The sequence below is a fragment of the Nesoenas mayeri genome, assembly GCF_963082525.1.
Source record: "Nesoenas mayeri genome assembly, chromosome: 4".
NCBI classification, from domain to species: Eukaryota; Metazoa; Chordata; class Aves; order Columbiformes; family Columbidae; genus Nesoenas; species Nesoenas mayeri.
The window spans coordinates 67,876,847-67,903,974 of record NC_137540.1 but is presented as its reverse complement, the minus strand read 5'-3'; the positions used below and the strand labels follow the sequence as shown (position 1 = coordinate 67,903,974).

The following is a 27,128-nucleotide window of genomic DNA, read 5'->3' as shown; positions in this document are numbered from 1 at the left end:
AGAAAGTCCCTGCTAGAAGCACCTGTGTGCGGCACCGCAGGGCGGCCGGGTCCTGCTGGGCGCTGCGCGGAGGCTGCTGGGGGTGGATTGGGAGCGGAGGAACGCTCTGCGTGCGCTCCGTTCAGCAGCTCGGGACGGTCAGTGGGGATGGTGCTGTGCTGGGCTCCTGTCACACCCCTCTCTGCTGCTCTGAAGATCTTAATGCTTTACTCAGCTGTTTTGGTTGGGTGGGGGTTGGTTGGTTGGTTGGGGTTTGTGTGTGTGTGTTTTGATTTTTTTTTTTGCTTGGTTGTGGGGTTTTTTTTGTTTGTTTCTCCTTTTTTTGTCTTTTTGGTTGTTTTTTTTATCATTTTCTATTTGCAAAATAAGCCACACTGGCTGGGGGACAGTCTTAAACATAACTGCTTGTGGAGGGCCATGAGAAACCCAAAGTCTGTTGTTGCTGCAAATGGTCATCACATATCCCCTTCCAGATGATGAAAATCCTCCTCTTCCCTTTTGCTGAGCGGTGTCAGGTGCCAGCAGTCAGGTCTTGCAGAGGTCCTTACAAGCTGGTGGTTACCGGTGGTTATCTATCATCTCCTACTCCTTCTTTGTCTGCTGTTTTACAGAACCAAGTAAAACGAAGGGGATGAGGAAGAAAGCTGCGCAGACAGTGAAGCAAAGCTCTGCTCCTGCCAGCCAGTAAACTGCAAAGGAAACAAGAGTGAGCTGGTTAGCGTGTGCGTCCTCACGGCTGTGTAAACCGGCCTTCAGAGCGACTGCTCTCGGCAGCTTAGCGACACAACTGGAGACCACAGTTATTGATCGTTCCCTGCACATCTTGCAGGCACACGGTACATAGAGGAGGTGGCTGATCAGTGCTGGGTCTCACCCAAGGAAACAGCATGTTAAAAGTGGAAATTTTAAATGGGCTAATCCCATTCTTGCCAGTTTAGCAATAGGGAAGTTCCTGCTCACTCAGCTTTACAAAGAACTGTTTAACTCTTTGCCTCTGCGGCTGCTCCTGGTGCTATCTGTGCCGCTCTGGAAGCTTCCTCACTGTTGGTATTGGTCTCCTGCTGCGAAACACTCGTGAATCTGGTGCCGAGGTGGGAGGGCGAGGGCAGGACTTGTGCTGCACTTGGGAGCTGTTCTGCTGGTTTGGTTTTCCTGTAAAGCCCAAAGTCTGGCCTGTCCTTTCAGAGGCTGCTGTATGAGGCACTGGTTTGGTGAGCCAGAGCAAGGCAGTTGCTTGCTGTGCAGATGCAGTCAGGCAACTGTTAATGTTAAGCTTTGCTTAAGCTTAGCATTAGGTCCGAGTTCAAGCTCTGACTTGCTGTGTGGCTGCTTCCCCTGATTCTGTTCCTTTACCCTATACTGGCCTATGGGAATGGAGCCTGTACAGGGGGCTCCTTAGGCACAGCCTAGGTTTGGCCTTAACCAGGGCCACTAGGCACTGCACCCTCCCTGTGCAGGATGTGGGCTCTTTTAATCTAGTTTCTAGATTTTAATGCTGAAATGTTCTTTACTGTACATGAACTGTCTCTACTTAATTTGTTTTATCTTGGGATGCAGCTTCATAAGAGGTGGAGAAATAGTTGCACAGCCCAGGAGCCTTTGATTTCAGTGACTCCTGCTTACGCAGTGCCTGGGCAGCCCCTCAGCAGGGGCATTTATGTGCTAAAAGGGCTAAAACTCAGCCCAGCAAAGGCTCCTCAGCCTCCAGCTCCCTCTGCACATTGGGGCCAGGTCCTCTGCGATGCTCACAGGGCTTGGACTAGTTTGATGCTGTTGCTGGAATGTTTAGGGAGCCAGGCAGTCCCTGCTGTCTAGTCTATCTCTGCTCGTATGGACTTTTAAAACTCCTCTGTGAGGCTTTCATTGGTGTCAACCAGGACCATGTCCCACCCCTGGTCCAGCTGTCAGGAGTCCCTACTTCTGCAGGCAACTTTATGGCCCTGAAACGTGCTGCGCTTCGCCTTTTCTGTCAGCCCCCCAGAGTGCCGCTGTGTGTTGCAGAGGCAGCGGGAGCAGGATGCCACACTCACCCGTAGCTGACAGGATGGGTCCCAGGGCTCTGGCGAGGGCGCCCAGGCTGCGCAGGATCCCCATGACTCGTCCCTTCTGGCTGGCGGAGCCTGTGCGGAGAGCCAGGATCAGTGCCGGGGTTTTGCTTGGGCAGGGCACTGTGGTCCCCCATGCAGCATTGTTTTTTGGGAAGCATTTCCCTACATGCATCTCCCCCTCCTTCCATTTCAAAGTCGTTGCCCAAGCTGCATTTATTTCCCCTCCACCAAGATAAACATGAGTGTTTCCACTGCTTGTCAAGTGTGCTTGTCCACAGCTGACAAAACCAACACCAAAAAAAGCTTTGCACACTGTGCACAAGATTTGCTGAGAAGGCAACAGGTGTGTAATAAACACAGAAGCATCATGGAAGTTAAATAAGAGCAACATAAAAGTGACATTAATGAGCAAAGCCTTTTTGCCTCAGCAAGTGCTGTAGTGCAGGGACTCAACTGAACCAAAGCCAGAGGCAGAACTGTGTCATCCTCAAGAGCAACACAGGTAACTTGTGAAGCAGATGTATGTGGCAACTAGTGCCACAAACCCAGAAGGTTTTAGGTTCCTTAGAAAGCCTTTTCTAAGGAATCAGGAAGAAATCAGAGACCACAAAGCCATTCTGTTTGTGGCCTTTGTCCACAATATTAATTCTTTGCACACTGTTACCCACCTTTTCAATCATAGCCAGAAATAAGGTTGGCTCACTCAGCCTCCCTGCTGGGAATGACGTTCAGAGCAGGGAAGGTGCTGAAGGCTGCAGCACCTCCAGCAGGATGGAGCTGGTTTGCTCCCCACAGCAAAGCACAGTGTGATCAGCGGGCACCGCCAGTCCCGGCTCGCTGGCTGTGCTGAACAGGGGCAGTGCATAAGCGCCTGGGAAGGCTCTTTTCTAGGCTCGAGTGGTTCCTGCTTCAGGATTACATACAATGGTGAGCAGCACTTCACTGCAACACTCAGTGTTTCTGCTGTCCTTGTTAATGCATCTGGGGAGAAAGCACCTCACGCAGCACCGGAGGCACCGCTCCAGCATTCAGCTCTGAGTTGGACCTACATCATGAGCGTTGCTGTTGATGCATCACTAAACTTGAGGTCAGTTCTGTATCTGAGCCAGGTCTACACAAAGGTCAGTTCTGTGGTCAAGGGCTGCCCCTCAAAGCAGGAAAGACACTCACCGTAGCCTGACACCACTGCTGACAAACATGGGATTACAATGGCCGCAGCTGGAAAAATCCACAGAAGAGACTGTTAGTGAACAGCAGGGAGCTCAAAACAGTTACAGGAGCAATAGTGAAAAACACGTGGCCCAAACTCTTACTACTGCAGAGAACTATGCTGAGCGCTGGGGCACTGCACCAACAGTGAATCATCAGGTTGAATCCAGTTCAATCACGAAAACACCCCCTCAAAGCCAACCTGCACCCAGAGCCACGAGTGCTGCGAGCAGATGTTTCGCATCAGTGTTTCTCCCTCTTGACCCCACAGGAAAGGGGCAGATGGGTCAGCTCAGCTCACTGGGCTTTTTCCAAATCGCTGTGGTCTTGTCAGGTGGAGCAGGGAAAGGGAATCGCTCGTATTTCACAGGGACAGTGAGGTGGCTGCACCCAGGATCACACTGTCCCTGGGCATATGGCTTTACCCTGCTCACTGATGCAAGAGGCAGCTGCGTTCTGGCTTGGGAAATAAGAGATTACAAAATTTTGGGGCACAAAAGCCAAGAGCTGTTCAACAGTCACAGGGGCCTTTTCTGCCAAGAAGGAAGTGCTTAAAGCATTCAAAGCAGAAACTTTTCTGGGAAGGACAACTGGACAGCAGGAACGACAGACATTTTGCTTTAACTCCTGGGGCAGAGGGAGGACGAGATACAGAACAGAGGCCCCTGCAGAGGCTCTCCTGGCCTTCCCTGGGGGGAGATGGGGCTTTCTGCCCACGTATGGGGCAGGACCATGAGGCTCCAAACTCAGAAGCACAGTCACAAAAAACAAACTCCTCCTCTCCTCCTCGTCACCCCATCTCTGTAGAGAAGATGTAGATTTTGAAACCTGTCAAACTGCTGACCCAAGATAAGCAAGCTACTAAATAGATGCACTTTATGGTTTACAGTTTACTCTTAAATCAAGCTGTATCACGCAAAAGAGAAGTCTCCTACTTCTGAATTAGTCATATTTGAAGCTTCTGAACAATAGTGAGCAGCATTTGGAATATCCAAACTCTCTTTTCAAATAGGCATTTCAGTACATGAATCCAGCTTCATTCATAACTGTTTCCCTGAGTGACAGCTTAAATTGATGGACTATTACTTATGTAAACACTTAAACATATTTGCAAACCAGCTGCACTATTCAGAAGCCATGGGGGGAGTTTTGCTCCCACCCTGAGCCGGGGGTTGTCCTGGGAGAGCGCGGAGCAGCGTCCGGCCAGCACAGCCCCGTGCAACAGAGTCCCCCTCGCAGGGCTCTTCCGCCTGCTGCCTAAGAAATAACGCACCCATCACAGAAATACAAAGACACACTGTCTTCCTTCTTTTCCTGAACTGAGCTCTTCACTGAATATTAATATTTTGCTTCTAGGTCTGATCAGAGGGGGTAAAAACATCCCCCCTGAGAGCTGCCCAGTAAACAGGACAACACGAGAACTGGGGATGCTTCCAAATTTCACCACGGCAACCTCCTGTGATACAAACAGCATCAAAGAACAAAGAGACACTATTTCTTCCATAAACAGAAATATTAACTTTTTCTTACTTAGAGTTTAAAATTAGAAGTGCATTTTTTTAATTGAGTGAATAATAGATGAAGAAAAATTATCAGTGCTAAGCTTTCAGTGCATTTTGCAGAGCTCACCGAAGGAGTACAGCAAGAGTCCAGCACTCAGCACCGTCACATCTGCAGCCCATCCGATTAGCAAGAAAGCTGGAATCAGCAACATAATAGCCTGCAAAATGAATGAGTCACACAGTTACATTTAAGCCCTGCTTGTTAAAGCCTAACTCTAGGTTAGTTCTCTTCTGCTGATGGGACTACATTTAAGTGAGAAGCAGCAAGCCCCCTCTTCCAGAGCAGAGACTTCAAATTCACCTGGGTGGCCACAGACCAGCGCAATTCACCTTTCTCTCACTCACATAAGTTAAGACCACGCGCAGGCTGGAGTCGCCATAACAGGCTGTAGTTATCCCACCACCCGTTTCCCACAACTGAGGATAAACTGGGTTTTGCAGAGTTCTCTCACACAATCTTGCTCCGTATTGAACCGAACAGAAATCTGGCTTGAACTCTTTGTCTCCTGAGCTGGCACAAGAAATCAAAAAGCTTGTGTGCAACAGAACTGCAGCTCCTCTGCTTGTTCTCAGCAGTACTGATTGATTTTAAGGGCTATATCCACCCCTCTTGAGCTTTCCAAGTTCATGGTTCTACAGCCAAGGAAAAACATGGGAGGGGGAATTGGACGTGAAATTCAACCCCCAAAATAATAAACATTCCTCATCTCCTCCAAGAGCTTGGACGTGGTTCCCTGTGGTCTCTCCCTCGCATGAAGTGACAGAGCAATTGGGATCTGCTGTGTGTTTCACAAAAGGGGGTATTCACTCCCACCAAATGTCTCCTTTTGAAGATTCAGTTATAAATGAGCTGCTGTAATCACTGCGCTAAGAGAGGCCACATTTGCCATATGTTCCAGATTCACAAATTGCCAGTTCAGGAAAAGGGGGAACTCGTGCCACAAAAGCCCCTCAAGGTACGTACATGCCCAGAAGGGGTCTCCAGGGCCAGCGGGTTTCCGCGCAGCACACACGGGTGGTTATGAGCCCCGACAACTAAACCGGGTGAGTGTTTGGAGGTAACTGCGCTTCTCAGTGCCTGAAGGGTACAGAAGTCAGAGGGACAAGCCACACTGCGCCTGAGCTGCGGTGCAGGGACAGCGAGCGCAGCAGGTGGGCAGGGCACACAGAGGAGGGTGATGCGGGGCATAAAGCAGCACTAACGCAGCAGCAGGAGTTCCCATCCCCGGGAAAGGCTTCCCCTGTGCAACACGAGCGTGCGGGCCAGGGAGCGGGGTGGAGATGGTTCCACCAGTGGAAATAGTTCAAGAGAAGCTGTCAGCTCACTGGAATGCAGTGTAGTTTGGTAATTTTTTTTACCCTGACACCATTGAAATCACATTGAAATGCATAATCAATTGATGGAGGCTTTAACAGTCTTATTACCAACAGGAGTTCAGAAACACTTGAAACCAGCCTTGTTTAGTCCACGTACAAGTGTAAATGTCAAGACTTATCTGCTTGTCCCACAGCTGTATAAGCTGTAGAGAACTGTTCCCTGTCATCCCAGTACATCTCACCTCTGTGATGAAAGAGGGAAGCAAACCACAGAAATGCACATTTCCACAAGTAAAACCATCAGTATACGCCATTGTGACATGTGATACTGACAATTACAAACCGAAGATCAGAGGAAGAATCTATTTGCCCCTGCCCACCAGTGAAATGTACTCTAGGGAAAGCCTGGCAGGCACAGAGATGGGCAGGTTGGTGATGTCCCTGAAAACAATTGGGCAGAAGGAGAGTCAGAGATCAGCTCTGAAGCAGCTTTAGCAGTTTCAATGTCTGCACTGCAAGAGAAATCACCGAAACAAAGCTTGCACAGATTGACACTCTGTTCTCATTCCCTACTGAAGCTGTAGATGAAGTACTGCAAGTTTCAATAATATTGTAGCTGATATGGTAGGAGAGAGCTCTAATGTTCCAAAGTTTAGACTGATAAGTGCCCAACAGCCAAGGTCTTCAGAAGTAATTTAGCTGGATTTATGAGCCAGAAATTCCTTTTGATTTGTCAAGTACATTTCTAGCCTCCAACTACCCTTTTTTGCACTTTAGACTGAAAATTAACATATCAGATTTGTGGAGGAAAAGAAAAAGAAATACGGTTGGTTATTTTTTACCCTTTTTACAGCTCTGATTTCATTTCCTGGCTTGATTCGGCGAGCATAGCCTCCCTGGATCACAGCCATTGTTATTCCAATAAAGAAAAACATCTTGCCCTGCTGCATGCTGGAAGGGAGGCAAAAACAGAGTATGGAGTCACGCACAGAGCATTGCACCCCGGGATCCACAATGCAGATCCTTTCCTGAACAAGAGAGAGAAAATCCTGTCCGGTGCTCACACGAGCGGCGCAAAGTTCTTAATATGCTGACACGAGTTTCCATGGCAGGAGACAGCATGAAGATAAAGCTCTGAGGTCTCAGAGGTGGGACAGCTGCTGGCCAATGCTGCAATCATTTCTAGGCTGCTCTGACGTAGTCCAGTTGTTTCCAACTCATTACTTACCCTGTGCCAGGGAAATCTGTGCCACAAGCACAGGAGCTGCTGGTTTCCAAGGAACAGGTGTTTTGCTTTCTCAGCCACTGCCACCAGCCATGCAGAGTATGGTTAATGTCCCTGAGGCACAACACGGGCGCTGCAATGGTGCTGATCACGCACTGCACCGGGAAGCAATCGCTCCCTCCACCCTTACCTATTTCTTCAAATTTCCCTTTCACCCCTCTTATCTACCAAACTATGGGCATGTTCTCAACTAGAAGTTCTCACCTCCATAACAAGCTTGTTTGTCACACAGCCTGTGCTGTCAGCGTAAAGCTGTGTGTCTCACTACATGGCCATCCTGAAAGGACTGTGCAGACACAAGCTTAAAGCACTAGAAAACCTTCTCGTGATGCACACGTGTTAGTTAAGCCACAAACGGTAATGAAAGACAGGGAAAGATGAGACAAACCCCTGAGAATTACTCAAAGGGAAGGACACACATAAGGAATCGAGTTGCAAGATGATGTTCCTGGCTGGAAATCTTCCTATGAGCTGGCAGGGAAAGTATTTCAAGCTGAGCTGCTGTTAATGGTTTCTGTTCTCTTTCTTCTCTAGAATTTGACTAAAGGAAATCAAACTCTATGATGTAATGACTGTACACTGTATGCAATGCAGAGCTCTGATGAGCAAATCGAATCACACAGCTTTCCCTCCATCCTTTGCCTTTTTTGAGCTCTGAGATTTGTCCTGATACTGAAGAACTCTTCTGGGCAAGAAAAGGTTTTATTATAATCAATACAACTAGCCCAGCAATACATATTTCAGGAGCTTTGATTTAATCTTGTGTATTGATTTTCTCTAGTTATTAGAAACTGTAGACAGAGTATTTCCTTTCATGATAAATAGTGTGCCTTATTTTCATAAATTCTCCCCACAAAACCCAAGTATCTCTGAACACAGTGCTTGCTTTCTGAGTGCTTTTACTAACCTCATGAAGCCTCTCTTGAAAATAAATGAGGACAACAGAAGTCAAGATTTTTGAAAATATCCTAGACAAAATATACAACATTTATCTTGTAAGTGTGCTATACCTGGTGAACTGGAATCTCTGGTGGGTGAGAAAACTCAGTGTATACTCCAAGCCAGAAAACAGGAAGAGGTACAGGAAATAAGCCAGGCCTAAAGTTTTGAGATTCTGAAGATCTAAACAAACAAAACACCAAACAAATATCAATTTAAAAAAAAGAGAAACACAGTGGTGTTTTTCAAGCATAGCTTGAGAATATAACAAGAGTAGAGCAACATTTATCAACCGTACAGGGAAAAGTTCTCATCTCAGATATTCACTTTAAATATCCATACAAGACATGGCACAAAATGACTTTGCCCACTCACTCCTTTCTTATGAGGGGAGGAGAGCCCAGAAGACTCATCTCAATCTGGGTCACCCTGATCTCCCTCACCCAATCAGCCCCTCTGCCTCACACTCACACCCCCAACCTATTTGGGGATTGATTTATTTATCTAATTAATTTCTTTTAATCAATACCTGCATTTCACCCAATACCTTGATGCTGCTGTCAGGATGACATTGGTTAAGCACAGTATCCCTTTTTCTAAGCTACAGGTGGTCTATGACAGATTACCTCACTTATTTTTCTGCCAATGCAGGGTTTAACAGGTTTTCTCCAGAGTGGCAAATATTACTCCACTCCTGATACAGCAGCAAGTGCTGAATGATAAGTTGTTGTATGTGACAAACACTGATTTATTTCCTGTGGCTTAAATAATTTCATATAGAGAAATGGTCAGCTCAAAACCTCCATCTCCAAGTCCTGAACTGAAAAATCAAATTCCAGTCTGAAACACTCATCTTTTTTGGAAATAACAGGACCAGCGTCCAAGGGATGCTGCAGTTCCCTGTTCATAAGTTAGCATGGTGGGTTTTAAATGAGCGAACAGAGTGCTGCTCCCAAAGTGGTTTGAGTAAAATTTTCACGTAGAAACCACTGCCACGTACACAAAGGCACAAAATATTAATATAAAAAGCCAGCTGACACTTACTCTCCTCCGAAGGGGATTCTTTTCCTCGGGTGACTGCAGAGAACTGAAATAAAGCCAAAGGACTGAGCAAGTCAACTGCTGCCTGAAATCCAGACGTCATGGAAGAGACCTGATCAGAGGAAGAAAGAGGCTTATTTAAAAACCTGGTGTAATAACTACTGCAAGGAACTGACAGTAATAGCCAAATGTGCTTCTACAGCTACACAAACTGTCTGAGATGAAACAAGGCAGCTGGCAATGGGGCTGGAGTGACCCCTAAACACAGTCCAGACTTTCTGATCACAGAGCTGGCTCCAGCACTGTGATGAGAAGGTGAAGCACTGAGAGCAGCGGTCGCTCAAGACAGAAAACAGATTCTTTCCTGGGCTCTTAGAAAACAGAAGAGGCTCATTCTCCATAGCGCTGAAGGTGGCTTTATTTGGTTCACTTTTTGCATCATCGCTCATGTCCAATGAACGTTTACTGAGAAAACAATGGCACATCTGCCTGCAAGCTCATGGGAAGCTGAGGCTACAGGTCTGAGAACAGTGTAAGCACATCAAACAACCCTCTGGTTTGGTACTGACTGTTCTTTTAGCCAGCCAGTGACACCTCCTGGGGAAGAAAAGGAAAATGTAATTGTTAAAGAGATTCCTTGGAGAGATTTGAGAGAGGCGTCTATAGGGACTCTGGCCAGCCACATTGTGTGGTGTTTTCAAAGAGGAAAATGTATTTTGTAGCGCTTCTGGTCCTCATACATCTCAACCTAATTATGCATCTAGTGGCATTCTCCCTGCTCCTTAACAACCAGAGCTTAGGAGATGCTTATTCTTCCATCCATAAAGAATTTAATTCTAAAATGTGTTTATTGTTTTTTAATTCTAACATATAGAAAACTAAAGAAAATATTAAAGAAGAAATAACGTCTACATTCTTAAGGAAATGATTCCTTTTAAAGTAGGAGAATTTAGACTGTCACTTTTCATGACGGTCATGGGAAGAGATAAGACAGACAGAAGAGATAAGATAGAATCCTGAATAATCACACTTTGTATTTCACAGCTTCAAAGCACAGCACAGACTTTATCTGATGAGCTTCCTTCTCTTCCCAGATAGGGTGGGAGCTGTTACCCCCTTGAGGGCAGAGATTAAAGGTCAAATTATCACTGGAACTTAATCTTAGTGCATGACCTGAGGACTCATATAGACTGGATTTAATAAAGCTGTAAACAAATCAACCTTCAATAGGGTATTAACATGACCCCTGTCTTGTTTTGATAGTCAGAGCTTCTGAGTATCCGACAGCAAGAGCTCTGGAGGCCATTGGTCTCACAACAGCAACCGGTTCAATATACCAGGCTGTTCTGTATAAAGCCATAAAGCTGCTGATCCACATGGAACAAACTGAGATATTTATTTCCCCTTTTGCTGCAAGTATCACAGAGAGTAAACAGACACTCCCAAGAAGAAGTTTCTCATGCTTTTAAAAGGTCTGTAAGAGGATTTCCTGAAGCTGGCTTGCCGCAATCCCCCAGTCCTGCAGTTGTTGGCATGATGGTGCCTGCACTGCAGCTCAGGGAATCTGGTAACAAGCAACTCTCCTCAAGCATGTTTGCCTGTAATAAAAACCCTGTGGTTTGTACCTGTTTTGAATTATTATCCAAGTCAGACAAAGTGCCAAGCTGCTTTGTACTACAAGGCTGATTTTAGGTTGGTCTGGAGGATATACATTATATATATATGTTTAAAATCTTACATATCTTATGAAATTAGGGATCTATATTGTATTTTTTAAAATATACATGAGTGTGTGCACATAAATTGCTGTCAATTTCTCCTATCTTTTCCCTGGAAGCAGTGGTCTAGAAGTGACTTCATCCACTAATCAATAATGAAAACACTGTCATGAAACCACAAAAGTGTTTCACCACACCCAAATAACAAAGTATACATTGCCAATTTCAGTCAACGTCACCAGCTGCATGGGGTTTAGATTCTTCGCAGATTCAAAACGTGCAACATCTAACTTGTATTTAATTCCTGTGTTTATGATTTATTACTCCAAAATTGCTCCGTTTTACTTCATGATCACCCCAAAAGTCACCTGGAGTGGCAGACATTTTTCAAAGTGTCTTTGTTTACTCTGTTTTCCTGTAATGCAGCGTCAAGTAACATATCAGTGCAAATCAGGAATGCAGCCTGGGCCTTCTGAGCTGCAGCCTCACGATTCGAACCAGACAGGATTTAGTAGTCACAGGGCAAAAACCTCGTTCTTCCATAAGTCTGCTATGGGGCTGCACAGCCCTACACGTGATTAACTGCATAACAGAGAAAAACAAATGTTGTAAGACCCTCCCCCCAGCTAGGCAGCCTTGCCCAGGACTAGCTTAGCTAAACCTGAACTCACATTAATAAGGTGACCTTATTAATGTTTATGGTGACCTTATTAATGTTTATAAATATATAAAGGGTGAGTGCCATGAGGATGGAGCCAGGCTCTTCTCGTTGGCAAACAATGATAGGACAAGGGGTAATGGGATCAAGCTGGAACACAAGAGGTGCCACTTAAATTTGAGAGAAAACTTCTTCTCAGTGAGGGTGACAGACACTGGAACAGGCTGCCCAGGGGGGTTGTGGAGTCTCCTTCTCTGGAGACATTCAAAACCCACCTGGACATGTTCCTGTGCAACCTCACCTAGGCGTTCCTGCTTCAGCAGGGGGATTGGACTAGATGATCTTTTGAGGTCCCTTCCAATCCCAAATATACTGTGATACTGTGATACTGTGCTCTTAAAAGGGACAGATTCCACTAGAGACCTTTCTATTCCTCCTGTCTCCCAAGCAGGTCACAGCAGGAGCTGTTCTGGCCCCCTCACAGAAGAGCAGTGTCTCTGACAGGTGAAAGGTAGAATTCTCTGGTCACTTTTCACCTCATAAACTTGTGGAATAGTTGAAAAAAAAAAAGGAGGGAGAAGAAGAACAGTGAAAATTCTGTTCTCTTTGTATGAAAATGCATCCTCGTTCCCCCTGTCACCCTCCACCTTCCCCTTTCTGCAAGTTAGTTCCAACACGAACGAACGTGAAATACTTGATCTTGTCTCCTGAGAAAAGAGGACTGATAGAGAAACAGCAATATCATGAGAACACAGCAGATTTCAAGGAAACAGATGTTTGATCTCACGGGCACATCCTCCTACCGGTTCTCGTTATCATTTCCCCTCTTTTACAGCTCTGTCCTTCCAACACATCCACTCCTATATTCCAGGAATACGTGCTCCAGCTCAGCCCAGCCAAGTTCCAGAAGGGCGGCCAACATACCTGCCTTTCCTCCAAGCAGGGACCAAGAACACTGCTCTGCTCCCACTCAGAAAGTGGGAAGAATTACCCAAGGAAAGAGCAAAGCAGCCTAACAAGTGAAATTACAAATACCCCGGAACACGTAAATCACATGCAGCCACTGCCAAGCTGCAGGCTGAAAGGAAACAGCACAAAAGCACTAACACTGATACCCATCACAAGAAGCTCTAGTGTCAGATAAACCTCTGTCTCACCAGCAATCAGCACCCCGTGGATTTTGCACAACTGGGACCTGATCCTGAGAGGCAACTATTAATCCACCTCACATAATACCCACTGCTGCACAGAGCCCCAAAAAGAGGATAATAAAAGGGGGAGGGAGGTATTCAGTCATCATACAGTCCTAAAAGGTGCTGAAGCCATTTATCCCTCTGCAGCAAAGGTGGAATCATTTCACAGAAAACGGATTTGCTCTCCAGCACTACCCTACGTCAACATGTTGCCACCACCCTAGAGTGCGCAAGCTCTAACCAAGAACAGGATTTTATCTGGAATGTTTAGAAACAGCCAAATAGGAAAGGGGAACAGATGACACATAGAAGAGCTGGTGTTTTTAACTTTAAACAAAGCTGTAGTGCTTGGGAAGAGAAGGTGAGCAACCAATTTCACACGGGACACAGCTTGTGGGGAAATGCTCAGGGAAGGTCTGAAGTTTTGCCCTGGCAAGGGCATTGCAGACAGAAGTTTCCTGAACAATTCTCAGCGTCACGTGGGTTTGGCTGCCCAGAGAACAAGTAGCTTCAAGGGCTGAGTGCTGCTTAGAAACCAGAGACGACAGGAAAGATCCAATCCAGCTGGAAAGCCCCAAATGGAATGCCTCACCCACATACCTCTGGCTGAGTTCAGTCTCTCCCACACTGCCAAAGGAGACTGCTCCAAGAGACTTTTAATCAGATATATCTTGGCCAGTGTCTGATCACATAATATTAAATCATAATGTTAATAAATGTTTGGCCTCACAAATCCAGTCAGTCAATGAATTTTAGCACATGTAGATATTTTCTATCTGTGGAAGACAGCACAGCTCAGGGACAACAGTCACTTGCTACTTGAGTGCTCAGAATAATCAAGCGAACATGAGATAATAGTTAACAAAACTCTAACTAATACTGCTTAAATGAAAGAAAATCCAGTCTCTGATGCATTTACTTTTATGATTAGCTGAAGTTAATACCCAGGGAGTGATTGCGATCACAGTTTAAAATTCACCCTCATCCTCCTAGGCTCCTGTCAGTTTTTCACAAATTTAAACCTAATACACCAAAACCAGCAACTAAGCAGACATGTAATCTATGAAGAGTTTCTCATATTACACTGGGCTAGGAGGTGGAACCATCATACAGCCTTTTTGACATCAGCCTGATTAATAATATTAAATCCTAGTCCCATGAATGAGCTCAATTCCTGAGACACTGGCTCAGCCCCTTCTTCATTGTTTCTAGTATTTCAACAGTTCTCAAATTTTGCAAGAAACACAGATCTTCAGATCAATAGTCCATTTACCCGTTTTCCTTTGGGAAGTGTCTCCGGAAGTAGGAAGAAGATGAAAATGAAATCAGCCACAGCAAACGTGAGCGCTAACAACGCTGAGCGAAGGTAGAAGACTTCTCCTTTCTCCGTCTCCATGGCTAGGTAAGCTCCGATCATGGGACCCAGGGTAAAACCGAGGGAGAAGGCAATGCCAATCATCGCCTGCAGTGACACAACGAACACAGACATGTAGTTTTAGACACCAGTTTGCTCAGCTGGCTCAGTTTTAAAACGGTTTGGACTTCTTGGCATCTGCCTTGAGGAAATACAATCAGATACAGAATGTAACCACACTGAGGATGTACAGAGCAATGATGGTTAAGGGTGAAAAACCTGTTATTGCCAAATAACTGACTTTCTTTCCTGTCTCATCTGGAAAGCAGCAGGAACGAACTGCAACGTGGTTATGAATGAAAGGAAGTTGGGAAGCAAATGAATGATCCTCACCTCAGGGACTGCTCAGCCAGCAGATAAACTTTTGTGGTGGAAAACTGGAGAAGGGAGGACAGCACCATGGGAGGAATTCAGAATGATGTCTACAGCTTCTAAAACACTTTGGCAATCTCTGCATTTAGGAATTTATGTCTCATAGAGCAAACAGGCTGAGAGGCTTCCCCAAACAACCTGAATTTAGTGCAAGTACTAAACAGGTAGACTCTGTACACGCTGGATGGGAGCTTAAAAGAGCACTGGTTAGAATCATCAAGCCTCAGTGAGATTGCTTAAGGACACAACAGTGCAGGTTCTGGCTCATTTTCTTTAAGAGACATTTAAAGATGTATATTCACATATGTGGGATCCAAATGTGTCATCCCAGGACATGATCCTCCTGCTTTCCTGAGCCTGTTTATCTCTGCCTGTAGTACTAAACTAAACAAGGCCAGGGCACACGCAGGTGTCACCTCACCACCTCCGGTGTTGTTTCTGCCTGCCCAGCCAGCATTCCCCCAGGCAATGCCCCATCACAGTTTGGGAACAGCAGTATCCTCTTCCCAGAAAGCAGAATGAATATTCCTATTCTGCTTTGGAAAGGGAGAGAGCATAGCTGTATGGATGTGAGCCATGCTGTACTAAGCGACTTGCTCTCATGCCCTAAAAGCAGGCCCTAAGCCATTTTATTTACTAGTGCTGTATGGCTACCCCTCTCCATAAACAAAAGTATACTTTGTCTCACCAGGACTACAGTAAATTGCTTGGAAAATTCATTAGCTATCAATGCGAAATCTATAGCTTTCACCTCCCAAGAACCAGCTGTCCTGCACAATAGCGTATAACAATCTGTTAGAAGAAGTTTGGGCCCCCAAGGTTTTTATAAGATAAAAGATTTAACTGGTAACTCGCAGGGAACTTCAGCCTGTGGGGTGTTTCCATCTGGTCCGCTGCCTTCTGGCACAGCACAGGGCAGCTGTTTGTATCACTCGCTGCTCAGTCAGCCAACTGCCACATCCTTCACCCGCTGAGCTCAGATCCTGCAGCCTGAGCAACATCCAAGGCAGCCAGGAGACACACTGTGCCCGCAGTGCCGCTGCGCTCCCGCAGCTTGGGAAGGTCAGAAAAAACGGCTTGTCCTATAACTGGCTTCCAGCTACCAAAATTGGGCCCTAAGACTCTTTGATTTCTCAGCTGTTATAATGAGAATTATAGTTATTAGCAGGAGTAACAGCTACAGCACTTACAAAGGTCGTTTTTCTACGTCTTACTTGTAGGTAAAAGTCATTGACACGTAAAGTCTGAGAGCTCATCAGCAAACTGATCTGGCATCTTTTCAGAAGTGAGGTAGCCTATAAAGTCATGTTTTCACTTGAACAATGAATACACACCTGAGGAAGACATTCTGAGCACCTGAAAGCAATTAAGTTACCCAGCAAACTCAAACATATAACCCATGTGTGTCAACTCACCATGCCCTTGCTCCGTGCTTTTGGGGAGTGCAAGTCAGCAATTATAGCTGTGCAGAGGCTGACGTTCCCTTTGCTTATTCCCCCAACGATCCTGGAGAGAAGAAAAACGCCAAAAGTCCTAGAAGCAGCCCATAGTGTGTACGATGTTATCAAACCCATCTGCAGAAGCAAGAAAGGGTTGTTTATAAAGCAGAACAATGTTGATATCATTTCTACATATTTCCCAGCTAAACTTTTCATTTTTGTGTTGTTTGTTTTCAACAGTTGCTCCAAAACCCACGTAACAGAAATGTCTGAATATACTGATACCGCACAACGTCCTGGACAGTGATATAAAAGAAATAGAAGCAAACCCATACAAACTTCATATAAAAGTGAGACTGCTAACAAAATTAGAAGAGCAAATAAAGTTCAGAGGGAGCTAAATCAGTCCGGGGCTCAAAACCACTTTTGTAAATTCTGCTCTGCTTGTTTCCAACTTTAAGAGAATACTTATTTTAAAATAAGAAGAATTCACAGTTCTAGCCTTTAAATTTCATAATCAATCATGAGTACACATGGTTTATTTAATTCATTCTCCACAAGCCTACAGGATAGGAGGATTTGTATTTCATTTGCTGCCAAGTTTCTCCACATATGTACCTGCTTGCTCTGCACGGCTTCTGTAATTAGAACCACATATCAGCAACAGAGAAAACATTTTGGAGAATGTTATGTTCATAAGAAATGCATCTGTATAGCACTTCCTAACCAACGATCCCCAGACTTTGCAAAATAGGTCATGAAGTGATCAGCCCTTGAGAAACTAATATATACAGGGATTAAGTCAAACATTTGCAAACCAAGCATCTGAAGTCAGACTCCCATACATAAGGGAAAGGGATTTTGGAAAATCCCAGAAAGAGATAGGTATTTTGATGCCTTTTATGTACAATTCTGGATCTGGGAAGTTCAGCACTCACATTTGGAAGTGTGGCCAAGTGACCTGGGAAGAAGCAGTCAACAACCAGCAGATCTAGAACATTCAATTTCCCAATCCTTTGTGCTAACCACAAGACTACAGTACCTTCAACTGTGCATTGAGATGGAATAATTGAAATCAGCATGAGACACATACCACTGTCATCAAGATAACAGGTCTTCTGCCCAAGGAGTCCGATACAGCACCAGTGATGGGAGAGGAGAAAAACTGTAGGATGGAAAAGATTGAGCCAATCAGACCTAAAAATAATACAAAAAAATACATGTATGATTAGACTTGCTGCCTTCATCTTAAACACAGAGAGCCAACCTGTTCCAGATCTATCACTCCAGTATGTCCTTTAAAAGCACACAATTAAATGTAAACAAACAACTATACAGAACACCCTCAAAACCCTGATCTTGCATTGTTATTTAACTGAGGCAGCATACACAGACAGACCAGATACACAGACTGACCACAGTAACGTAAACTGGGTGATTGACTGGTTACTTCACTGGTGAGAAAGCATTTCAAAGTCACTGGTTATAATGGAATGCTGATTCTCCAATGTTTCCCTAGCTGACTACATAAAATTTCTGTTCTTAAAGCACAGATAATGCAGTCTTTAATAGTCACAGCTCTTTTAAGATTTATTTTTTTTTGAACCTGATTCTGTCACACTTAATTAGCTTTTCTTTCCTTTTTATGATGGAAAGAAGGACATAAGCACTGCTGTTAGTGAGGCACACTAAGAGGTAGGAGTGATTCCAACAGACTCCAAGAGTCTTTTGAAAACTGCCTCCAGCTTCTCTGATCTTTAATTCCTCTTTTCTCTTGCCATTTCTAGCTTCACACAACTATTAATTTGCACTACACTCTCAACAAGCAGGCAAAAAAAGTCTTGCTGTCCCAGTTTTTCTCCAAAGGAAAAACTGGGTTATATGTCTCAGATTATTCAGCTATCAAAGCTTTAAAAGGCAGAGGAGAGACCAGAAGTTCTACTCCCATCAACACTGAAGGATGCGGAATATTGATACTCAACACCCTGGGGAGAGCAGATGCTTGTGATAGCTCAAAAGACTGTGTAAAAAATCTCATCGATTGATGCACTAGCAGTTTATGTTAACGACAGACAAGTTTTCCTCCTTGTATTTCCAGCACTGTAAAAAGACCTAGACATGCAAACACTTCCCAGCCAGGGAGCAGCAAGAGCGGGGCTGTTCCACACGGGGATGTGACCACAGCCCTGGCAGCGCCCTCACCAACCAGGGTGCAGTCTCACATGGTCCAGATGGGTTGGGCAGAGTGGGGTGTCCCAGCAGGGTCCACCGACAGTTCCAGACAAGGCAAGGGTTATACGTCAGGTCACCCAGGGATCCAGTCAAGACCAGCAGAATACAGGGGCAGAAAAGGAATGGAAACAAGATTATGAGGTAGGTCCACTCAGGAGACAAGAAACCTGCAATGTAGGTCCAAGGTGCATCCAAGAGACAGGACCAGAGACAGCCCTGGAGACAAGGCTACGCTTATGATACAGCTCAGGCAAGGCCCAGGCCTGAGCTGAAATACAGCTCCTGAATCACTGGGGAGAAGGTGTGTGGGCAAAGGCTGGTCACTGCAACTAGGTATTGATGCCCTCAGGGCCTTGACAAGGCCAGGGAAGGTTTGTCCCCTGAAGAAGTCATGGTCTAAGCAAAGATGAAAGAGAGTAGAATATATCCTGCACTGGGAAAAGCAACAAGGTGTTCTTGCAAATATCTTTCCAATCCTATGCTCCTTGTTGCAGATTGAGGCAACAAAAGAATTAAGGCTGCAGGAATACTGCAGAGATCTCTTAACATCACAGGTGTAATGAACCTTTCCACTATAGCCATGTAAGGTGCAATCAGACAGCATGGACTGAGATGGGCTGACGACAGCTAGGGCAATCTGTCCATCTTTCCTGCTTCTGTAGCCTCGATCAGCTCTCCAGTGAGCTAATTCAACTCAATCTGGCAGAAAACTAATGTGGACAAACAAACAAACAAACAACAACAAAACCCACAACATTTTCTGCTGGTTTAGCAAATTAGATGGCTCATTAAGAAAAGCTGTCATCAAAGCCAGCAGAAGAGATGGAGTCAAATGTGCCAGATACCAGGTTAATTCAGCCACCTTGCCTGCACCCTCACTGCCTGCGGCTGCCAGGTAACTAGTGAACATTCCCGTCACTACTCAATACTGCTTCTAAATACTTTCCTCTCAATACTTTTCTCCTAGAGAGAAAACAGCAAAGGATGCCAGCTTGCTTTCTGGGACAAACAGGGTCTATTTTATTTGATTTGCATGTTTCCAGTTAGATGCTATATTTTCTTCAAAGGGCAAAAGTCAGTTGTGTTCCTCGGCAAGGAGCAGGGAGGTTTCTCCTTCCCCTTGAAAGCAAATGAGCCAAGCCAAGGGGTACAGCACTCCCAGGAGTACAGGACACTGCAGGCTAAAGGAAAGGCAACAAGTTCGACAGGACTGTGAGCTCCCAGCCCCTTGTTTCAACAGTCTGAGACAACGAGAAGGAACAAGGAGGAGGCACGCAGCCAGACCTCAGAGGAGACAGCAAGCAGTTTCTGAGGGATTAAAGAAAGCTGCTTCCCACCATTCAAAGCCAGTAATCTGCCTGAAAATGAGCAAAGAAACAACAACATGCCTGGGAAGACACTGTGGGAAAGAGAAAAATTGTTTATAAACTTTCTAACGCCTGTAAAACCCCAAAAACCTACTTCAAATAGTAACAATACATTCACACTTACATTCTAATAGTCTTGTGTTTTGTTTTGTGGTTTTTTTTAGTTTAAAAGACTTTTTCTTATATTGGAGGAAGCCTCAGCTCACTAAAAGGAGATGGTCTAGACATTTCCCATTAAAATTAATCCTGACACCTTCACATCTTCAGACTCTGAAATTTCAGTTTCCTCACCAATCTCTAGATTGCAGGGAGCCAAAAGAGCCTCTGATGTGTAACATGACAGAAATGCTGCTGGATTTCCTGCACTGCTCCCAGTGGAGCTCACCCCCACCAGGGTGCTCTGGTGACAGCAAATGCTTCTGGATGCCACAAGTCAGCAGCTCTCCTGCTTTTAATGGGACTAATGAGATTTAGAAGCAGTGCTGCGCTACAGGTGCCCAGCGGGGAGGTGAGACTTGAACTCACGAGCTTCTAATTCCAGTGTTTCCTACTGACTGGTCTCCAGTCACACATGGATCAATTGTCGAGGGACAGTAATTTCTGTGACTGTGCAGGGTCTAGCACAGCAGGCACCTGACCCTCAGCTGGCAGTGTGGCAACAAGGAACAGCAGGCCTGCGTTTCTGTAGCAATCCGTAGAACAAATTGGGCAAGATCATAGGACAATTCAGTTTAAAAGGGACCTCTGGAGGTCACCTATTCCTAGGGCCAGTTGTGAGGTCAGACCAGATTGTTCAGGGTTTCACCACTTAGGGTTTGAGAGTCTCTGAGGATGGAGACTACAAAACCTCTCTGGGCAACCTGTTCCACTGGCCATCCTCACTGTGAAAAAGTTCCTCCTTATTTCCAGTCTGAACCTCTCTTGCTTCTACTTAGGGCTGTTGCCTCTCTTCCCACCATGCACAACAAAGAAATGCCTCACTGTCTTCTCGATAAACTCTCCATAGGCACCAGAAGGGTGCCAGCAGCTCCAGGCTGAACAAGCCCAGGCTCTCCAGATCCTTTTCCTGGCCCTCTGCTGAACTTGTCCAGTTTATGGAGGTCTTTCTTGTGCTGGAGGGAGACAAAATTGGACGCAAAGCTCTGGGCACGTTCTAACAAGTGCTGGGTAAAGGGGGACAATCACTTACCTCAATCTGTGGGCTCTGCTTCTATTCACACAGCCCAGGTACTGCTGGTGTTTTTGCTGGCTCATGCTCAGCCTCCTGCTCACCAGGACACTCAGGGTCTTTAGAGCAAAGCTGCTCCCCACCTGTCTGTACCGTTGCAAGGGACAACTCCTTCCCAGGGACAGGACTTCGCATTTCTCCTTACTGAAATTCATAAGGCTCCTGCTGGCCCATTCCTCCTGCCTTTGTGTCTCCAAATGACAAAGGTGGGGCTGTCCAACTTTTCACTGCTATCAGTGTGATGAAAACATCACCACTTACAGCCTGCTCTAAGAGACATTTTCTGTCTTATTGAAATCTAAATTTAGCAACAGGCAAGTATGCTTTTTGTATTTCTTGTCATTTTCCTCATAATTCCTGACATCAACACTGCAAATAATTTGAAAACACCACCTTTTTTGTTGGTCTGTTAGCTTGTTTTACTTCCATACCTCCAAACAAGACACTGTTGTATTTCCGCTCTGGAGGCATCCCAACCATCACTGCAAACCAGTCCACACCACGTTGCAATGACAAATAGAATCCATCCTGCAAAAGAGATAGCTGGGACATAGCAGGAAGACAGTTTCTCTGTTTCATTTGCAAAGACAGCATCAGAGCTTAGTGAACTAGAGACAATGTTGAATGATTCTTTCCCTCCTCCTCCCCCCTAGGGAAAACTTCCTCACCGATCAGTTGTCATAGGCTAAATATAGCTTAAATTGTGAATGCTAACAGGCAGCAGATAATGGGGTGTATGTGTTTGGCTGTGGGAATGTCTGAATTAGAACTTTTTTATACCATCAGGCCTGCTACTTGCTAAAACTTGAACTAAACAAAAGCAGCATGTCCTGAATCTTTCAATTAATAAAGCAACATGAGACATACTCTATTCCTCTGCACATGCATTATTTAGATTGGGAGAGCCAGGGGCTTGCAGGTCCAGAGGGAAGAGGTGGTGCAAAAAAGAAAGTTGCCTGAAAAGAGGTGGAGGACTTGAAAAGAAGAAGAAGGCCCTGAAAAGAAGGTGAAGATCTTGGCTATAGGAAATACATTGGAAGTGGGGGAAGATCCTAGAGATCAGAGCCCATGGTCAGGGTTAGAGATAGGGTAGTGAGGAAGACAAAATCTACAGCTGCAGTTGGAATGGGGTAGGAAAGGGGCTATGAGACAGGTGTGGGCTGTAAAAATAATTCTCCTTTGACAACATCTTCATCTTGTCCAGTAACACCTGAGAATGGTAACTGTGAGCAGCTGCACCTCAGGGAACCAACACAACCTGTGTTTCCAAAGCAGCAGCCAGTGCCCTGCTGAGAATGGAAGCTGAGACCCACTGAACGTGGTGCTGGGGGTGGGAGTAAATGAGTGTGTGAAATACTCAGGTACGGTGAGAGCCCTTATTTCTTTGGTTCTTAGGTAAACCTCAGTATGCAGATACATTATGGATTGTTGTTTACTCCGTCTCACCAGTGACATCAATGTAAGTCACAAATATGCTGGTGATTACAAGGACAAGCCCTTAAGAAATACCTGAATTTTCCCCCAAACAAATCCCTCACGTTAATGAAAAAGTAAGAGGGAAGAGTCTCATGCAAATTCACAAACCAGTTCAGTTTATGCACCATTTAAATGTGCTGGATATTATTATTGTGCCTCCAGCCATCTGGTTTTCCTCAAGACAAGGTATGTTTCTTCCATCCTTCCCTAAAGATCTCGTAACTAAAATTTTCAGCAGGTTGACTTTCTCTGTTACTTACCCCTGTCTGGCTGTAATAATCAAGGATGGAGGGAAACAGTGGCAAGATGAGAGCAAATCCCAACAAGTCGATGAAGAGCGCCAGGAAGACAATTGTAATAACACGATTACTGTTCTGTTCTTGCTTGTCATTGATGGAGCTGCTGCTAATTTCTCTCTCTTGCAGGGCCATGTTCCCAGGTGCTCTGCTTCTAAAAAATTACATTTGTATCCAGTAAACAGGAAGCACTCTGCAGGACTTTCATCAGAGTGTCTTGCTGATTCACTCTCGCTTTTTACAGACTTTACAAGAACAAATACAATCCTTTTATTTAAAATGGTAAGGCATCTTTACTGCAAACATTTAGTATGATTTGTTTACTCAAGTGATACAAGAGCATCTGGAACCAAACCAACCATTCCTTTAGACAAATCCTCCCTGGCCCTAGGTCTATCCAGCTAATAGTTGAGGGATGGGTTCATTTTGGCAGATTCTGCCTTGTTTTTCCTCACGATTTATGCATGCACTGAACTGTATGACCAAGCTGAACTTTATTCCAGGGTTATTCCCACAGGGTAACATCCTTTGCACCTTTCTCTCATGGCCATTTCAGCTAGTGTGTGGCTTGAACCTACTGATGCTCGCACTGACCTTTCATTCAGCTCCAGTTTCGCTACGTGGCTGCAGTTTCCCTGACGCAATACCCCGAGGTACTACATGTTTCTGCCTTTGTGCTCCATCAGTTTTGTTGTTCAAACCTCTCCATATTTTTTGCTAGGCAGGAAACCACCAAACATTTTACGGGCCCTGGCATCCCATCAGCAAAAACAAACCACTTCACCTCTGACATGACATCTGATTTCTGTGAGGCAGGTTTGAAGAGGGGGAGGATTTTCAGGTCAGGGTCCCTGACGCTGTCCTGGCTGTCCCCAGCCGTGTCTCATCTCTTCTGCCCCGGAGCTCCAGAGCAGGGCCGGGGTTTGGTGCTGTGCTCTCACAAGGGATCAGCAGCAAAGCCGGCCCTGCCCTGACACGCAAACGGGGATTTGTCATCTACCAGCAGGAAGAATTTCATCCTTATGGTGTTTTCTTGCTATCTCTTCCCCCCCTCTGAAATTTCTTAGGCCCGGCTTTACCTGCTAAGCCTTGAGGAGGCTCCTCTGACTCCTTAACAAAGTCCTGATTCAGGTCAAGAGCAGGAGTTTCAATCGGGGAAGAAAGAAAGGTGAAAAAAGACAAGGCAATTTCTGAGCGCAGCCGAAGCGCAGAGGACAGAGCCGCCGGCCCTGCAGAGACGGGGCGCCGCCGCCCCCGCCAGGCGCCCTCCGCCAGGCGCCCTCCGCCGCCCGGGCACTCCGGGGAGTCCGCACCTCACCGTGCCCGGCCCGGCCCCGCTCCCCCGGCCGCCTGCCCTCCCCGCCTCGGTCCCTCCCTCCCGCGGCGCCGGCGGGGCCTGGCCGCTCCGGGCCACCTACCGCTCCTCAGGGGGGCCGGGCCCGCAGGGTGCGCGGGCGGGTCCCCTCCGCCTGCCAGGCGCCCTCCCCTGGGGATGCTGCAGGCGGGCGGCGGCGGCTCCTCCCCGGCCCTCCGCAGCTCCCCGGCCGCCTTCCTCTTCCGGCCGGGGCTGCAGCCGCTCCCGCGGCCCCGCACCGGCGCCGCCGAGGAGGGAGCGCGGCCTCCCGGCCCGGAAGGCTCGGCCCGGCGGGAAAGCGGCGCTGCGAGCGGCTGAGGGAGCAGCGGGGCAGGGCCCGGCCGGGGCACCCAAAAACCCGGAGCGGGGAAGTGCCCTGTCCAGACACCCCAACTGGTAATAGCCTCAGCCCGTGCGTGTCTTGTACCTCAAACCACAGCCGCTCCTTCCTGAGTTAAAGATTTATTCGCTAGTTGAAACGCGCTTGTTCCAAGAAGGGAGGTGTTCTTTCGGTAGTTGCTACAGCAGCAGTTAGATGTGGTTCTGATAAACGGAAATTTCCTGGTATCTGGCAGAAAAAGGTGGTTGCAGAAGGTGGAACTTTGTTCCTAAAATGAACTTCTCCCTTAAAACAGTTTTTTAGCACGGAGAATGTGAATAGATTTGATACCCATAGCAGTGGATAGCATTGTTCTCTTGCCCAGCCACGTCTGGTGTCTAAGCTGCCTAATTTTAAACTATATGGTTACAAGTGGACAAAGCACATTTCTCTTCATAGTCTTAAATACATGAGGATCTGCAAAAAAAGTGTTTTAAGCAAATTAATACAGTTGTTGAAAAGACTTCTGCTTCCCTTCCAGGCAATACAGTCCTGTCAGTGTTGTGGATTTATAGTCATTACACTCCGGTGAGGAACTTGAACAGTGACATCTCTGTCATGGATTCCCCAGCCGATTAGATTTGGAGGAGCTTATCTAAGCATAACATCAGGATTAACGTACCAGTTACATCAAATAGCGAGCTGCTACTCTCACGTTTATCTGAGCATTGTATGTGCGAGTAAAGGAATTTGGTATGTATGATACATACTCTGAAAATTGAGCAATGACAGATGTATCATTGCTTACTTAGAGGCAAACTTCTGCTTTGAGATGCTCTAAAGTAAGCATGAATAATCATGTAATGTCTGGAAAATTAATGTGGATATGTTATTCTGGCTCTGAATCAGTGTATACAACTGATCAATCCAAAACCTTGCAGATCTGATAGATAATAACTTGTATTTGTTTTTTAGACTACATTTGTTAATGCTGATTTTTTTTTTTTATGTCACTCTTGGTTTTTTACTTCCTTGTTCTATCACCAAAGAGCAATAGTTAACCCAGATAATAATATTTTAAAGGGTTTAATGTCACACAGGGTCTTCATCTTAGTATTTTATACTCAGCCAGTGTTCAGACTGCATGGAAAATTGAAGTCATCTAATCCAGACCTAATTTATTGAGAAGTAAAAAACAAAACAAAAACAACCAAACAAAAAAACCCCAAACAAACAACAAAAAACACAAACCAAAACCAAAGCCCTGAAGAAAAAAAACAAAACGCACACACACAAACCCACAAAACAAAACACCACCAACAAAACCAACAAAAACCCAACAACCCCTTACAAATAAGCAGTCATTTTTAACTATGCAACATGGCATAACCAATACATTTAGCACCAAGGACATTGCTAGGGCTGACCAGGCTGCAGTAACGAAGACACCAGCATCTGCCCAACAAAGCTCCATTTCTGCTCCACAGAAAACTCCAGCTGCTGAGCTCAGGGGCAGCCTTGACACCTCTATACAGCAGCAGCCCAATGCAAAAGCAATGACTTATCCGAAATGTGGTTACACCACCGCAGATGGTAACTTCTGCAAGGCACGACTGAGAATTTCAAACCGCGGACCAGCTTTCAACTGACAACCAAAAGACCAAACCAACGAGGAAGCTTTTCATGCTGTCCTAAATAAGGTAATTCATGCAATTTCTAGCTGAATAGTTTTAACCTCACCCTATTCTTTACAGCATTCATATTCAGGGTAGCTATTCTATGTGACAGCTGATGTTGACAGATAAATTACCTGAATTAAAGGCAAAATGGTAATTTTGCTTTATGTGGCGGTTGACTTGAGTGTAGTTACAGTATAGTTTCTTTGTTTGGCTAATTAACAACAGATTTATAATTGATAATAGATGCATCACAAGGCCTGTTACAACAATTCCTGGTTTAAGAGCAACACAGAAACAGGAGAATAATTGGTGAATGTGATTGTTGAAGAAACTCTGAGAAAGGGTTTGCTGACTCTGGTAGTGAGACAGTGGCAAAACTATGGGACCATATTGATTATTAAGCTGAGGCAAGACTAGGTAGTCCTGCTTTCCTCGTCATGTAAAGTACTACGTGTTAAGCATAAACCTGGGACTAATGGTGATAATACTAAATCTGATTTTAAATATTGACAATACAATTTGTGAAAGTGCATGAAGTGATTTTAGAATCATAGAATCATTTTGATTGGAAGAGACCCTCCAGATCATTGAGTCCAACCATCTTCATTCAGCATGATTTCCAGAACAGCTACTTTCAGTCTGGCATTCTAAAACAGTCATGTAAGTTTATCAGCTGAGGTTTCTCTGTCCTTTATCATTGTTCATCAGCATCACAATGTAACCCTGTTCAATCTCATCCCCCAAAATGTCCGTTCCCACAAACAATATTATCCCATCTTACTCATGCCTCTCCCCTATTTCTTTCTTACCTCCCTTACTGAGGAATAACAAGCAGCTGCAAGTGGTATCAAATCTCACTGCCCCAGGATCAAAGTACAGCTGTGAGCCACTCTGTGATTCTAACACCCTGCTGGATAAACCCTGTGAAACTACTCACTCTTAGAAAAATGAAGTCAAATAAATAAACAGTACTTTTTTAACA

General features: G+C 45.5%; 1 protein-coding gene across 1 annotated transcript; it reads right to left on the bottom strand.

The window, feature by feature from the left end:
- Nucleotides 1–582: 582 nt before the first annotated feature.
- On the bottom strand, nucleotides 583–22,929 carry MFSD10 (major facilitator superfamily domain containing 10; the record flags this gene model as incomplete). The annotated part of the gene is made up of 12 exons (XM_080343975.1): nucleotides 583–689; nucleotides 2,031–2,120; nucleotides 3,219–3,266; nucleotides 4,887–4,977; nucleotides 6,979–7,087; nucleotides 8,432–8,543; nucleotides 9,405–9,513; nucleotides 14,244–14,432; nucleotides 16,172–16,330; nucleotides 17,289–17,392; nucleotides 21,454–21,550; nucleotides 22,759–22,929. The coding sequence occupies 12 exons, from the start codon at nucleotides 22,927–22,929 to the stop codon at nucleotides 583–585; spliced, it is 1,386 nt and encodes a 461-aa protein (XP_080200101.1).
- Between the last annotated feature and the right edge of the window lie 4,199 nt (nucleotides 22,930–27,128).